This window comes from Anomaloglossus baeobatrachus, chromosome 3 (genome assembly GCF_048569485.1).
Source record: "Anomaloglossus baeobatrachus isolate aAnoBae1 chromosome 3, aAnoBae1.hap1, whole genome shotgun sequence".
NCBI lineage: Eukaryota > Metazoa > Chordata > Amphibia > Anura > Aromobatidae > Anomaloglossus > Anomaloglossus baeobatrachus.
Window position 1 is genome coordinate 595,014,340 of NC_134355.1, and position 15,416 is coordinate 595,029,755.

At 46.0% G+C, this 15,416-nt stretch overlaps 1 protein-coding gene across 1 annotated transcript in view; it reads right to left on the bottom strand.

Moving 5' to 3' along the window:
• Nucleotides 1-7,839: 7,839 nt before the first annotated feature.
• SLC35G2 (solute carrier family 35 member G2) overlaps nt 7,840-15,416 on the bottom strand; it is a 96,202-nt gene continuing 88,625 nt past the window's right edge. The window contains exon 2 of the mRNA XM_075338732.1: nt 7,840-10,409. Coding sequence (XP_075194847.1) covers nt 9,155-10,393 — 1,239 coding nt within the window. The 5' untranslated portion in view covers nt 10,394-10,409 and the 3' untranslated portion in view covers nt 7,840-9,154. The remainder of the gene's footprint in view (nt 10,410-15,416) is intronic.

The following is a 15,416-nucleotide window of genomic DNA, read 5'->3' on the forward strand; positions in this document are numbered from 1 at the left end:
CTGTTTGCAATAAGTCAAAAAAACAAGAACAAATTAAACAGCTGAACACAACTAATATAACAAGTGGTTCCTCCAAATTCATCACAAAATTATACTTTTACCGAGTACAACAGTCTCTGTAGTATTAAACCCCTTCATGACAATCATCTGCAGTACTTACTAGAGCCACTCTGTTATTGTGAAGAAACTTGCCACTCAAATGGTAGAGAGAAGATGGTTTTTTTTTTAAATTATGAAACGCAATAAAAAAACGCAAACATTTCGGTCCTACTGGGACCTTCCTCAGTGTGCAGAGTGCGATGTAATAGGGTATCTGGAGAACAGTGCTGGTGTAACACTAGGTATGCGGAAGGGAAGGGAAACCCTGTGTCCAAGGAAAGGGAAGATTGTGACCCCTGACTAAACCTACTGCTGGTCCCTGGGGTCCCTCACCACCCTAGGTAGGTTGTGCATCTATGCGCCGAGCTGGGTACCTGACACTAGGTATCCCTAGTGCTGCGCCCTAAATAGGGAATGGATGGGATGAGCTCTTCATCAACCCCACTAAACGCTACAGATGACACAAGGAGGACACACAGGGGAAAAATGCATGAACTACTTATCTGCAGATGACACAGGTAGAAGGTCAGTAAAGTTTTTAGCAACGATACCACAGAGGAGTACAAGCCACCTGCTTGTAACCAAGACTTGAATGAACTGAACTGAAAAATATCACCAGCATCAGTCCAAGGAAGGAAGGAAGGGGTATTTGAGCACCAAGAGGATACTGATGATCAGTCGATGGGTGTAAGTTGAACTCCTTGTGCCTTTTTTATTGCTTTTCATCATTAAATAAACATTTTCTCTCTACCATTTGAGTGCCAAGTTTCTTCACACTACTGGTTATGTCATTGGACTCTACTTGGGCACCTTATGCACGGAAGTGTCATGGTCATGGTCATGTCCGGTTTGATACTCTGGCTGTTATCACCTGCTATAAATGTGATACACAGCCAGACAATAACCTCATTGCATCATTCCTGAGGAATCTTATCTCATTCTTTATGGACAATGGCCTCCAGGTAAATAATAATCTTAAGTTTACATGCTGCATGCTTCTTTTTCAAATCCGACCAAACATTTTCCTTGGGATTCAAGTCAAGATGACAGACGCTCCCACTTCCAAACCTTCCAGGACTTCTGACACCAAGCCTGCAGACCCAAGAATTTTACTGACTTGGAGGCTATTGCTCATAAGGAATGGGATTAGGTTCCTCAGGAACACTGCTGGATGCTGGCATCTGGCTATGCATCACGCTTGCAGCAGGTTATAACAGCCCAAGAGGCTTTACTAGGTGCTAAAGACTCTTATCGTGAATGGGTTGAACATGCCATTTCTGTAGTCAGATATTTCAGAAACCCCTTGTTATGTTAGCTGTGTTGAGCTATAGGAAACCTGTCAAGGCATATTTTTCTTTATTTTTCCTTTATTTTTTTAATCACCCGAGTTGCCGGACCCGGATTCTTACCCGGAGTTCTCTGAGATCTCCGTGGTCGGTGCTCGAGTACTTTTGCACCTGAGCGGATCTGGACTTTTACAATCCAGGTTCGCCCATCACTAGTCAAGATATTCTTGCTTCCCGAACTATTTGCAGCACAAATCAGACACAGGTTACCGTTTTGCAGCCATGTACATTTTACTCTGAAACGCTGCAGACGCGCATAGTTCCAAGCCGGCTTTTCAAAGTATGTTTTCTCTGCAAAGATGCAGCTTTTCAATGTAAAACATAAACGTCTGCAACAACAGAGTCTGTCTGATTCACGCTGCATGTGGTTCGGACAGCATAAATATCAAATTGTTTAGTTTATTGCAATCAGCAGAAAGTATGCACATTTTGTTAATAACATTTTGATTGCATCTGTAAAGGGGACGGCACAACACAAAAATTCTAAAAACAAAAAATGAAATGTGGAATAACCAGGGAAAGTATTAGAGCATTGATCGTAAGGATCTTCCTCAATATTCTTTACTAAGTGTCCCTCAGCTAGGTGTACATTTATTGTGTGATCTCCTCGTCTTATTACTCACAGTAAGAAACACAGGGTTATAGGGATGTCACATTGGCACAAGAGGAAATGTTCCATTTAATTGTAGCACCCCTGAATACATCAAGGTGCTACAGACAACTGCATCCTTCTCTCAGGGTGCAGGGCCTACCCCCCATGGTTCCAAGTACCTAAGAAAAGCGGTGTCACCTCCATCAGCACCACAAATCCCAACCACACCTCACAGCATGCCTGTCAGACACACCAGTGGGTTGGTCTAGCTGGAATAGGGCCACCCACCTAGGGCTCAGGCAGACTGGTGAGAGGGAGGAAGTAAGAGAGTAGTGAGATCCCTCAAAGAGTGAGGAGATGGGAGTAGTAGCTCCCGGGGAGCTAGACCAAGGTTGGGTCTCAGACGGTGGTCTGGGACCAGAGGAGTCGGGGAGAGGTAGCAGTGACATTGGATAGGGGTGAGACGGACATAGTCTTGGAGGCCTGTTGGCACCAGAAAGCCCAATAATCGGACCGGTACCGAGCATGATGGCGTACAGGACCCTAGGTCAGGAGCCGACTTAACGTCCTGGCAATTAACCTGCAGTGGAAGGGGACCTTCAGGGACCTTCTCAGAGCTCAGAGATTGAAGGCATCAGCACAACGCAGGGCACAGGGTTTTCCAAGCAAATCAACCCACTGAAGTCCCAAGTGCCAGCCCTCAAGAGCACAGCTACACTACACATAGTGATCGGGGCCCTAACAGCTTCATGCCAAGGGGCCCCAAACAGACAACTAAATTGTGCATGGAGGCAGGCTCCAGATCACCAAGTGACACCGGTGGGAGCGGATACCTGGACGGGCTCCCCGCAGTGGCAGCGGTACACAGAGACTTTGGTTTACCTGCAGTGTGTGTGTCTACTTTATAAACCTCATCCAGCACTATGACTACCGCAGTGAGTACCCTGATCCCTTCACCCTGTCCTCCCAAATATCCACCAAACCCCAGAGTCCAGGGCCTTCCCTACCTGCAGAGGGACTGACACCTTGCTGCTCCACATCATCTGCCCCGGTACTCCCTCCAGCAGCGGCGGTACTCCCATTACCGCAACCCACAGGTGGTATCACGAAATTGTTCCCTGTAAATATTCCTTTTTAGGCTCTGTGCGCACTGGGAAATGAAATTTCCTTGAGAAAATTCCGCATGCCCTCAAAGATTACCGCACCCGCGGTAAAAAACCGCGGGAAACCGCACCCGAAAACCGCATGCGGTTTGCCGCGGTTTGCTGCGGTTTTACCGCGGTATTATTCGCGGTATTGCCGCGGTTTTGCCGCGTGCGGGTTGGGATGTGCTTTATTGCATTCAATGCAAAAAAGCACATTGAAGGAAAAAAAAAAAAAAAATACATTTAATTCTGATAGTAGATAGACAGAAGAATAGATAGAGGGATAGATAGATAGATAGATAGATAGATAGATAGATAGATAGATAGATAGAGGGATAGATAGAGGGATAGATAGAGGACAGATCGCTACATTTCCCACGGTCGGCAGTGAGTTCACATTACCGGCCGTGGGAAATGACCGGTAATTACCTCTGCTGTCTGCTGCATTCAGCCTGTGTCTGTGACAGTCGCGGCTGGATGTCAGCAGTGCAGGACCTGTGGATTATGTCGGACCTGTGGATTACGCCGGAGCTTTGTTTGGGGGGGGTTAATAAAATGGTGAACGAGGCTTGTTGGTTTTATTTAAAATAAAGGATTTTTCGGTGTCTGTGTTTTTTTTACTTTACTTACGGGTTGATCATGTCAGCTGTCTCATAGACGCTGCCATGATCAAGCCTGGGGTTAATGGCGGTGGTCCCCCATCACCATTAACCCCTTGTATTACCTTGCCACCACTGCTACACGGTGGCAAGAAGAGCCGAGGACACTCCGGTAGTGCCGCATATTGCATGCGACAGTGCCGGGGCAGCTGCGGCTGATATTCTCGGCTGCCGGAGGGGGAGTGAGGCGGGGGACATTACCCCTGCCCCTCTCCCTCCCCAGCCTGAGAATACCGGGCCGCCGCTGTGTGCTTACCTCGGCTGGAAGGTAAATATGCAGCGGAGCCCACGTTCTTTTTTTCCTATATTTCCGTTTTATTTCTATGTGTGTTCTATGTGTCTGTGTCTATGTGTTCTATGTCTGTGATGTGTTCTATGTCTGTGATGTGTTTGTGTTTACTCTCTGCACGGCTTCCTCTTCCTGTAATGACATCACTTCCCTGCAAAACCGCAGACAAGCGATGCACATTACCGGAGGTAAACCGCGAAATACCGCAGGGAATAACGCAGGAAAACGCAGTGAACTGCACAGAATTTGCTGCCTGCGTTATTCCCTCCGGGATTTCATGATTAACATTGAGTCAATGGAGTGAAATCCCGCAGCGATGTGCGGAAAAGAAGTGACATGCACTTGTTTTTGCTGCGGGATTCCCGCAGCAAAACATGCAGCTGTCAAATTCCGCCCAGTGCGCACAGGATTTTTTTTCTCCATAGGATTTGCTGGTGATTCACTGCAGAGATGTTATGAACATTTTCTGCAGCGAAACATGCAGCAAATCCGCGGAAAATCCACGGCAAAATCCGGTAAGTGCGCACATAGCCTTAAAGGTCAAAGTGTCCGCCAAGCCGGGTCCGGAACCCCCTCGAGCCACGATCCCGGATCCGAGCAGCTAACACCGGGACGGCACATAATCACAGTTACCTTGTAATTCTAATTATTCTCCAGTGTGAGAAGATTCCAGCAGGGGTAAATTATTCAAATGACATCCCCCTCAACCATGATTTTATCGCCAGTCGCTGAGTACCCCTGTCTGAAGCGGTAGACCGAGACAAGCTAAGATAGGCAATCAATAAAAGAACAGTGATGGTCCAACACCCGACATCCGCACTAATCAGCTGAAATCTGCTCTGACAGCTGCAGAGTAAAAGCAATATATGGGGCGGCAGGGGCAGACATATCATTGGTGCAACCTGTTAGCCACACAGGGACCCAAGACGTCAGGGGACCCATTTCTACCTTTGCAGGTGGAATTGTGCATTTAGTTAAGTTATTGGACTGAAAAGGGCCCATACATTGTTTTCTGCCTGTGTTTGCCAGTGTGCGGTGGAGCACAGCAGACATAAAGCACAGCACTACGCAGCAGCCGCTAAGGACTGCAATGCTCCACCCTGTACATAGCTGTTATCCGGGCTCTTTGTAAGCATCATTCATCTCATCAGTAGAGGGTACCCAGTGTCGGACCCTGACTGATCCCATATATCATCAGTTGTCAATACCCTAAACCATGTATCCTGTGGCCCATTGTTTCATGATCACTTATATATCATGAGATTTTTGTCTATTTTTTTGTGTGTTTTCACTATATATGGTCATAACCATAGCTACCTAAGCTGCAATGCCCTGCACATAAGGTAAGAGACAGGGCTATATCAGGAGAACTATACTACACTTCTAGTTGGAGGTATTTGCTATTATTATTATTATTATTATTATTCCTACTACATGTTGGAATAGGATCTTGAAGATGGGATTATCCCTTTAAACTGTGTCCTAAAAATTTGGAACCAAATACAAAGTAGAATACAGCACCCATAATTGGATTTTGTGGCACGTTACATCGGATGGCACATCACTTATTTTCCCAGGTTGTACGTGGCGCAGCATGCTGCAGGTTAGGTGAAAGCAATATACCCTATAAACTGGGAGACTTTTGAGACTTTTTTGAGACATGTACTGTTTGGCACAAACAAATTGTGCTACATATCACAATATCACAGAACTATCAGTGCTTGCACTTTGGCGGCAGGATAAATGTACCCTGATAATGTTTCAGTCTATCTTAGTCTATACTAGAATTTCTTAGAAAATATCTTTTTGACAAAAACATATCCTTTCACTAAACGCATAAAATGCATTTTGGGGTATTAATTAGCTGTTCTGACACTTCTAACGTAAAACATTTAATATGGGAGCCATAGCCCCTCGAGGCTTGTGCTCAGCTCCTAGTATCTGCCGCAGTCAACTGATTTTGGCAAGGAACTCTCCAGCCAGACGGACATTTAGCTTGTACTGACTGCTAATTACATGGCAGCCATTCAGATAAGTCATCATCTACTTGATGGTGGCTTTCCTCTTTGTCTCACAGAGGTCGGTCCCGAGCAGGGAAATGTTTTTTTGTGATGTTCATATGCCCTAATAGGTGAGACGTAACACAACACATTTATTAACAAGAATAAGGATAATCATATGTTTTGCCTGGAGGCAAAGGTGATACAGTGATGACCCTTTAGCAGACACTTTCTGTAAAACTGAGCATCAGAAGTCTATGAGATCTAAGTGGTAAAGTTTCTCCTGGAGAGTGCCAAGCTGACGTAAGCAGACTTATAGGCTATGCAATGCTCCATTGGGAAATGTGCACTGAGGAGGGGCAAACACACCAAAACATGTTGCTGCAAATGGATTGTCTGGTTTGGCAAGGTGACGAGGCTTGTTAAAGTGTCAATATTGATATTTCAGATTGCTACCTCTATAGCAGGCACTAGAATTCAAGTCCTTTTCCTCTTTAAAAAGACAGTTTGCATATTTAATTTCTCAGAGGGCCATTGACTAGCCTATAAATCTCTTTATGTTGACTTGAAACTCTTCTGGAGGAGTGCGTCAGCCTGTAGAGCCTCGTTAAAGGCTTCTCATCCATCTAAATCATATTGCTCGCTTTGCACTGAAGAGGAGCAAATGCCCCAAAACATGTCACTGCAAAAAGAGTGTCTGGTTTGGCTTTTATCATAACTCATATGACAAGGCTCATTAAAGGGTCAGTTTTGACTTTTTGGAATTGCTACTTCCACTAAGGGACAAATGATTCACAGAAAAGGACATAAATTCAAATGAAGTCACAGAAAAAAACTCACCAAAAACAGCCATTAGCCAACAGGACAAACAGCAAATGCACTAGCAGGATGCAACCAGCCCCCTTTGATAAAGGGGGGGGGGGGGGTAACACAGGTGCAGAATACTGATGAGACAATAACTCTCAGCTTTCCATATCACGGAGGGGTTGGTTGCTGGTACTAAAACTGCACATGGGGTGCATAGGGGGCCAGTTATACAGGTATGTGAGAAGCACAGTGTCTGGCAGCCTATTGACGCCTCCATACTATTTTAGATCAGGTGGGCTGCCCAGCACTATATAAGTGCCAAAAACACACAGGACAAGCACAACACAATTGTGCAATTTAAAAAAAAAATGATATAAAATGATATTAAATAATAAAGTATCGGTCCATATTTTGGCCAAAATACATAAGCTCGTAACCTGGCGTCAAGGGTCTCAGCGCTTACGAGTCCCTACACCAAATTCAAAATGATTCCCTTGACGCCGGGTTACAAGCTTACGTATATGGACCAATACCTCACTTTATTATTTAATATCATATTATATCATTTTTTTAATTTATTGCACAATTTTCTGCAGGATGCAGCCGGGCCCTCTGGGTGTGTCTTGGGTGTTGAGGCACGTATATAGTGCTGGGCAGACCGTCTAATCTAATAGAAGGGCATCATCAATAGGCTATAAGCCGAACACTGTGCATCGCACATATGTGTGTGACTGGCGCCCTATGTAAACCCCATCTGTGTGCACGTTTAATACCAGCAACCACCCCCTCCATGAGTTGGTAGGCTGTGAGTGGTTGTCTCATCAGTAATCAGCACCTGTGTTACCCATACCTTTATCATAGGGGCCGGCTGTATCCTGCGAGTGCATTTGCTGTTTGACCTGTTGGCTAATGCCTGTTTTTGGTGAGTATTTTCTGTGACTTCCACTAAGGGACACTAGAGTTCAAGTCCCTTTCCTATTTGAAAAGACAATGTGCAAGTGTAGGAGAAAATTATTGATGAGCAGTCCGGATCTTTTTGATGATTTGGATCAAATTCATCACCAAAACCCCTCCCACGTACAACCAGGTAGTAGAATTACTGGGTGGCCAGTTTTGGCAATGTGACCAAATCTTAGTCTGCTGAACATTGTGGTTTTACACCAGTGTAAATCATTCCGAGACTGTAAAAGGGTCTTCCTGGGATGCTGGCTCACATCTTTCACAGTAGGGAACCAACCCTTTGTACTGGATCACTTACAAATGACCCATGACTAGAGAATATCACTGCTTTTCCTTGAAGAGACCGCCAGCCAACATATGTCGATTTAGAACACAAACAATGCTCCCTGGGATAAAATTATGGAAACTAGCTTTCCTATAGATGAAATAAAGCTGTCTCTCCTTATCCAATTATCTTTAAGCTCCCCCCTATACACTATAGGTTAGTGTTGGCCGAATGATGGTTTTGGCCAACAAATATCTTAACCATCTCTCCCTCTCGGCTGAGTGAGGGCTCCAGTGTTCTCTAAGAGGAAGCCACTACTAGATATCTCTGATGACGGCTTATCTTTGGAGATCAGAAGGATCGACAGTCTGAAATCAGACGTGCAGGGACCCTTACCTCCCCAGACATTATCCATCGGTGAAGAATTGCGAGGCTCCCATACACATTAGACCATATTGACGGGTTCCGCTGATGCTAGTGTAATGCATATGAGGCCTTTAGTCATGAAAGTCTTAGTAAAGCATCAGACATTGACTTATAAGATATCTACTCCTGGTAGGTGGCACCACATGGACAGTTTTCCTTCATCTATGGAAGAGCTAATTTGTATGAGTCTACAAGGTTATTCCTTAGCCAGTCCCTAATATAGTATTGGATATATTGATACAAATATTTTGACAAGTTTTCATATTGACTTCTATTGGCCCACCATATTAATCTGATCAGTTAGTAACCTGGTCTGCCAATCTTTCTACTCTTTACGTAACCAACATAACAAGATTCAAGTAGTTATAACGAACTCATGATACTATAACACAACTAAAAATAAAATTATACATTTATATTAAAATATGTTCTTTAACTATGTTTATCTAGTGTTTTCCTCCAGTCTTTGGAGTAAATCTCAGGTTTGGTCACCCCCAACAGTGGAATGTGTAGTATGCAACACTGTTACAGACACATTAAAGTCAACAAGAACAAGACATCAGGCCTCATTTAATGGGCGAGTCCAAAATTTCTTGATAATCTTGACGCCCAAGTCTTCCTAGGTAGAGTTTGTAGCCAGCCAGGGCAAAGACGCTGACCATGATGACTGCTCCACCTATTACATCATAAACACTGGGGAACATATGCAATACAAGAAGTTGAAGGATCATGGCCACCACGATCTCCAAGTGTTGCACCGTGCTGACCAAAGCTGGATGAAACTTATACAATGCATAATAAACACCAAGGAAGGCGACGGTAGAACACAAGCAAATCGCCAGGAGGTAGCCCCATGTTTCTCCATCCAGGGGTATGATTGGTTCTTGAAGAATGAACATTGTGCAGGCTCCCCAAACAGATCCAGTCCACCCAAAGGTAAAAAGAGCTGTCCACATGCTGACCTTCTCTTTGATAGACCTGTAGACAATCATTGAGAGTGCTGTCGTAAGGCCAGCCATGACTGTCATGGTGTAACCAAAGGCTTCCTTCCAGACCCCAAGAAAGGAGTTTTCTTCATTAACTATATTTGGAATCATAACCAAACATGCACCAAATACGCTGCTAACAACAGTGATCAAGTCCACATTTGGCATATGTTCATCCAAAAGGAGGAAGGCCAAGATGGCGCTGAAGACTGTAGTGGTCGCCCTCCACATAATTGTTCCATTGCTTGGTGGAACAATAGAGAAGGAAGTGTAGGCACAGGTAATGGAAATAACATTGCACACTCCATAGAAGAATAGTCGTAGTCTATACCCCGGGGGGCCAAATGGAGCCTCCTTATAATAACAAACCATGATCACTGATAAAACTTGCATAACGGAACGGATGAATATTAACTCCAGTGAGGGCACTTTGGAGCGGTCAGAAACCAATCTTGTGATGAGTGCCACGCACCCATGGGCCATTGCTGACCCGAACAGTACAGCCCACATTTTCCTGCTTTGAAATATAGAACTGTCTCCAAAACTTTGTAACTGCTGAGCCAGGTCATTATCAGGATCGTCTGACTGCTTTGGTCGGGCATCCATAGTCCCAAAAAAGGTTCTCCCCTTCTTTTTAGCATCCCCTAATAATCTTTTTTTCGGGTTCTCCTCTATAAAACCTCCATTGTCTTCACTGGTTTCTTCATATCCCTCATCTCCGGGTTGTGGATAGTGGGATGTGTATTTCACTGTCACAGTGTTGGGATGTATTTTTACTCTCTTCTTTGTTGCGTAAGGTTTGGATGGTGATTTATCCATGTCCTTGAATAATATTCTGTAAAGCATAGAAATAATAATCAATTACAATTAATGCAAGCAATATCGTAAACTTCAAATGTATATCAGATAAAAAAGCGCAGCATAAATAAAAAGCTTAAAAGCCCCCTATTTTTAAAGTCAGTCTCTAGGCATATAATCTAGGTAGCACAAAAATTCTACATATGGGCTCAATGTCTGCGGAAAACAGAAAAATCTGCAAAAACATTCCAGAAATATTCATGACAATGGTAAACTGGACCTGTCATCACCCTGAACTTGTATGTTTTAGAGAATAATACCATGAGGAACACAATTAGTCCAGAGTGGCGACATGTCTTTTTTAAAATTTGCCCAAGAGGACATTGTATATTATAGCATTTCTCTATCTTTTTTTTAAAGGGAACCTGTCATGTGCAATATGCACCCAGAACCACTAGCAGTTCTGGGTGCATATTGCTAATCCCTGCCTAACCGTCCCTGTATACACTAGCATAGATAAAGGTATTTCTAAAGATCTTTTATCTTATGCTAATGAGGGAGGGCAGTAGTCCCAAGGGGCGTTGCTTCCCTTGCCAGTCGCCCCCATAAGCATGTTAGTATGCCCCTGTGGGCTAATCCCCTCGCTCATTAGCATACGATAAAAGATCTTTAGAAATACTTTTTCTAAAGATCCCTTTATCTATGCTAGTGTGTGTCGCCAGGGGTTAAGGGGATACCCAGAACCGGGCCAAGGGGTTGCTTCTGGAAAGGGGATCACGGTGTCGTGGCCCGGTCCGTGCTCCCTGGTTCCACAATAAAAAGGGGGGTTATGTTCGTGACGCCACCCGTGGAATGTGATCAGAGATGACCACCGCTGCTGCAGAACCTCCGGGGGTGATGGGAAGCAGCTTGAGATGGGACGGCTCCCCACGGGTAGAGCCTTTTCCCCGGGGCAGTGTGTTAGTCTATGGGGGGGGAGCAGGACACGAGCACAATAAACAGGCAGACTCACGGTTTTGCAGTTTCTTTGTCCTTTACTGTAGATGGCATTCAGCAGAGTACTGTCCACGGAGTCTGTGAGGGGTTCAGGGTTTCTCCCACCCAGCCGGGCCGTTTTGGCTTCCTTGCCTGCACTGTGTGTCTGTGGCCCTGCTGCTGCGTGAACTATGCAGCTGGCTCTGTGCTCCTCGGTACCGACCTGACAGGCAACTCGAGTCCTTACTAGTATGTTCCTGAACTCTGCGCTTGTTGCTTGTGTCTGTGGTACAGGTGAAAGATCTGGAATCTTCACTTCTCTGGTGGTAACTGTGCAGTATGTAACCTGCAGTCTCGGATCCAGCATCCGTCTGTGTGCTCCACTGGGGTGAGCTCAGCAATGCTCTGTCTCCCAGGAATGTTCCTCTGTGTACTCTGTCTCCTTCCCTCAGACCCTCAGCTAGGCCTGGAATTGGTCAGTGGATCCTGAGGTGAGCTAAAGCCAGCTTCCAACCTACAGATCCTTTCTCCTCAGTGCTCTGCACTGAACTTCCAAACTGAAACTACTTCTGACCATTTCCTCCCCCCCAGCAGAATGTACAGGGAAGCAGCTTGGTCTCCCCCTTCTGGCCAGGAGGTCTTGGTGTTGTGTGTGGGAAGTTAACCCTTTGTGTGGCAACCCTGGGGTGCCACAAGTGTATACAGGGACGGTTAGGCAGGGATTAGCAATATGCATCCAGAACTGCTCGTGGTTCTAGGTGCATATTGGACCTCACAGGTTCCCTTTAAATACACAGTGCTTCAAGTAAAGTTAATGCCCCTTATTGCATGAAGAGTAGACCCATTTTTTAGTCCATAATTTCCAGGTTAACGGGGAAAGGGAAAAAGTTGGCTGTAAAATATAAAAGATCAATTATCGCTTTATCTTTTTAGTTTACAAAAAGTATTTTAGGAGGTGAATGCACTTCAGGGTATGTGCACACAATGTTTTGCGTCTATGCTGTGCATATGTTCGATCTATTTTAAAGCACAACTGCAGCATGGAGTGGCGCTTTAAATGTAAAGGGGTATTCCCATTTCAAAGATCCGATCATAATATGTAGATTATTATTATTATTATTATTATTAGTATTAATAATAATAATAATAATAATAATAGTAATAATAATAATAATAATAATAGCAAACACCCCAAATTAGAAATGTAGTATAGTTCGCCTGATGAGTTATGTCACTCACCTCATGTGCAGGGCATTGCAGCTGGGGTATACATGGTTATGAGCACTAGGAACAAGCTGTCACTATATGGCTGGAGTCACACTTGCGAGAGACTCGCGAGAGTCTCACATCGCATCACCCAGCATGGCCCCACACTCTCCTGACAGGAGCGGGTCAGCTGCATGTATTTCTATGCAGCTAAGATGCTCCTGTCAGGAGAGCTGCAGGCCATGTCGGGTGATGTGATGCAAGACTTGCACGAGTCTCTCACAAATGTGACTCCGGCCTAAGTGTGGATGTGTGGCCGTAACCATGGATATCTATTCTCTTATAACACCCTGCACATGAGGTACGTGACATAGCTAACCAGGAAAATTAAACTACATTTCCAATTGGATTATTTGATAATTTTATTATTATTACACCTACAACATGTTGGGATAGGATCTTGGATATGGGAATAGCCCTTTAAATCCCTGCCCCTTGTCTGATACTCGCCTTCCAGCAGCTTCACCCCTTATTGCCGCCACTCCGTTGGTCTCTGGCGATTTGTGACCTATACAAAAAACCTTGTATGAACAGTGTGGCGCCCTGGACAAACCAGGGGCCACAGAGAACAACACCCACACACCCCACACTCCCGGTCAGGCACACCGAAGTCAGACAAAAACCCTTGTTGCCTTCCTCCATGGGCTGATGTTCACACCAGGGGGGTGGGCCAGGTGGTTGGCCCCGCCCACCGAGGAGTTCACAGTCCTGGAGGCGGGAAAAGTGAGCAGATTAAGTTTGAGAGTGGAAGTGAGAGGAAGGAAAGTGGTAGGAGAGCAGACTGAAGTTGGTCCAGGTGTGTGGCCCGGACAGATCAGCAAGGTTGGCAGAGGGTGGTGACCGTCTGCAGGAGTGGCCTATCGGAGTCTACCGTAAGGACAGTGGACGGGCGGCGGCCCGGCGGTACCGGACCGGTACACAAAGAGAAGCCAGCACCATCTGGCAGGGGCTTGCGGACCCCGGCAAGGCTAGGAGTCGCCGTGAATTTGCCAAATTCATTAGCGAAGGGAACCTCCTGGGTTTCCCAGCAGCCAAGTCCCGACAGAAGGCAACTGTCCAACCGAGTGAGGGAAACACAGTCACCGCCAAGGCTAAAGTTCCCAGGGCCAGAGGCTGCAGGCAAAAGGGGCTCCTCCAGCCCATATCCAAGCTGGGGAGCGGGTTACCGGTGGGAACCCATTGGAACCGTTTACAGTACACAGGTGCAGGGAAAGGCAGTCACCATCAGCCTGCCGGGAGCAACAACACCGCAGCCATCTGTGGGACCCATCCATCCAGCCGTGTGTTTTATCGAGAACTGTGTCCTCATCATTGGCTGAGTGAGTACCACCGTGCCGTGCGGCAGAGCGCTGCCCCCGTGACCCTGCACCTCACCAGGCCCCGTAACCCGCCTGCCATCCACCCCTACCCCATCACCGGGCCCCAGGACAACCAACCCCCTACCCACGGAGGGGAGAACTAACATCCAGGCTGCTCCCTGTCACCGCTCCCGGGATCCCCGTCCAGAGCAGCGGTGGTGTCACCAATATCACCACAACCGTGGGTGGCGTCACGGACAATAACCAAATCCCCACAATCAAAATCCCCTTTTCACTCACGGGCGAGGAACGCCGCTCGAGTCCCCGGGATTCGGCCCACTGCTCGAGCCACCACCGAGCAGCAGCGGCAGCAGCAGCCGGACCCGAGCAGTGGGAGAGCGCAGCGTCCCCTCCTCCGCCCGCGACAACAGCACAGTGGATTTTCAATTGACATGAGTAGGAATAGTATTGGTAGAGTATTTGAAGCAATTTGTAATGTGGATTTTGGAGAAAATTTGACCCAAATCCTTCTAAAAAAAACTGTCTGAAACCAGCCTGAAAAGACTGCAAAACAGTCTGAAAAGCTGCTTCAAAACTCCTTCAGGAAACAAAAAAACAAATTACCAACCGTGTTAGTTTCACATTGTACAGAGGTGTAATGTGCAGTTTATAAGCCTATACTGAACCTCAGCTTCTAATTTCATGTTCTATAAGGTGCTGTAGTACCAAGGTACTCTGACATTGAGGCATTACTTGCCCCCCAGTAGACATATAGTCTCTCCTATGTGTTTTGAGTGCTGTGTGTACGAATTTCTGTTCTCCCTTGTCCAGGTTGTTTTGTCTTTGTGTTTTCCGGCCCGCCCAGAGGGTGAAGGGGAGTAAGATCAGGGTCACGCTGGGGGCTTGAACCGGTTCATCAAACCTACCTTTGAGATAAGGGACAGCACAGGGACACTAGTCTTAAGGCCAGCCTAGGGACCCCTGTCCTCTCTCCATATACCTCATGACAGTGTGACCATTTCACAATTACAATTTACTGAGTGCCCCTATAACAATAATGCTTCTTAAGTGCCCACTTAACAATTAATAATGTCTCCTGAGTTGCCCCATATACTGTATAGTTCCCCTATACATATGCCCCTCCAAGCATGATGCCCCTCCACAGCATAATAGATACACAGCTCCCTATACACAGTAGCCCCGTCCCAATGTATGACGGCCCTCAGTAGTTTCACCCACTGTATGATGGCTCCCAGTTACCTTCCAACTGTATGACGACCCCCAGTAGCCCTACTCCCACGCTATCAGGCCCCCAGTATTTCCCATACATTGTAATTAGTCCTCCTGTATTTCCCTCACAACTTAATATGGCCCCCAGTATTTTCTCCACACTGTATCATGCGTATCATGCCCTCAGTATTTACCCTACAATGTATCATGCCCCCCAGTATTTCCACCACATTGTAATATGGCCCCAAGTATCCCCCCACACTGTAATATGGCCC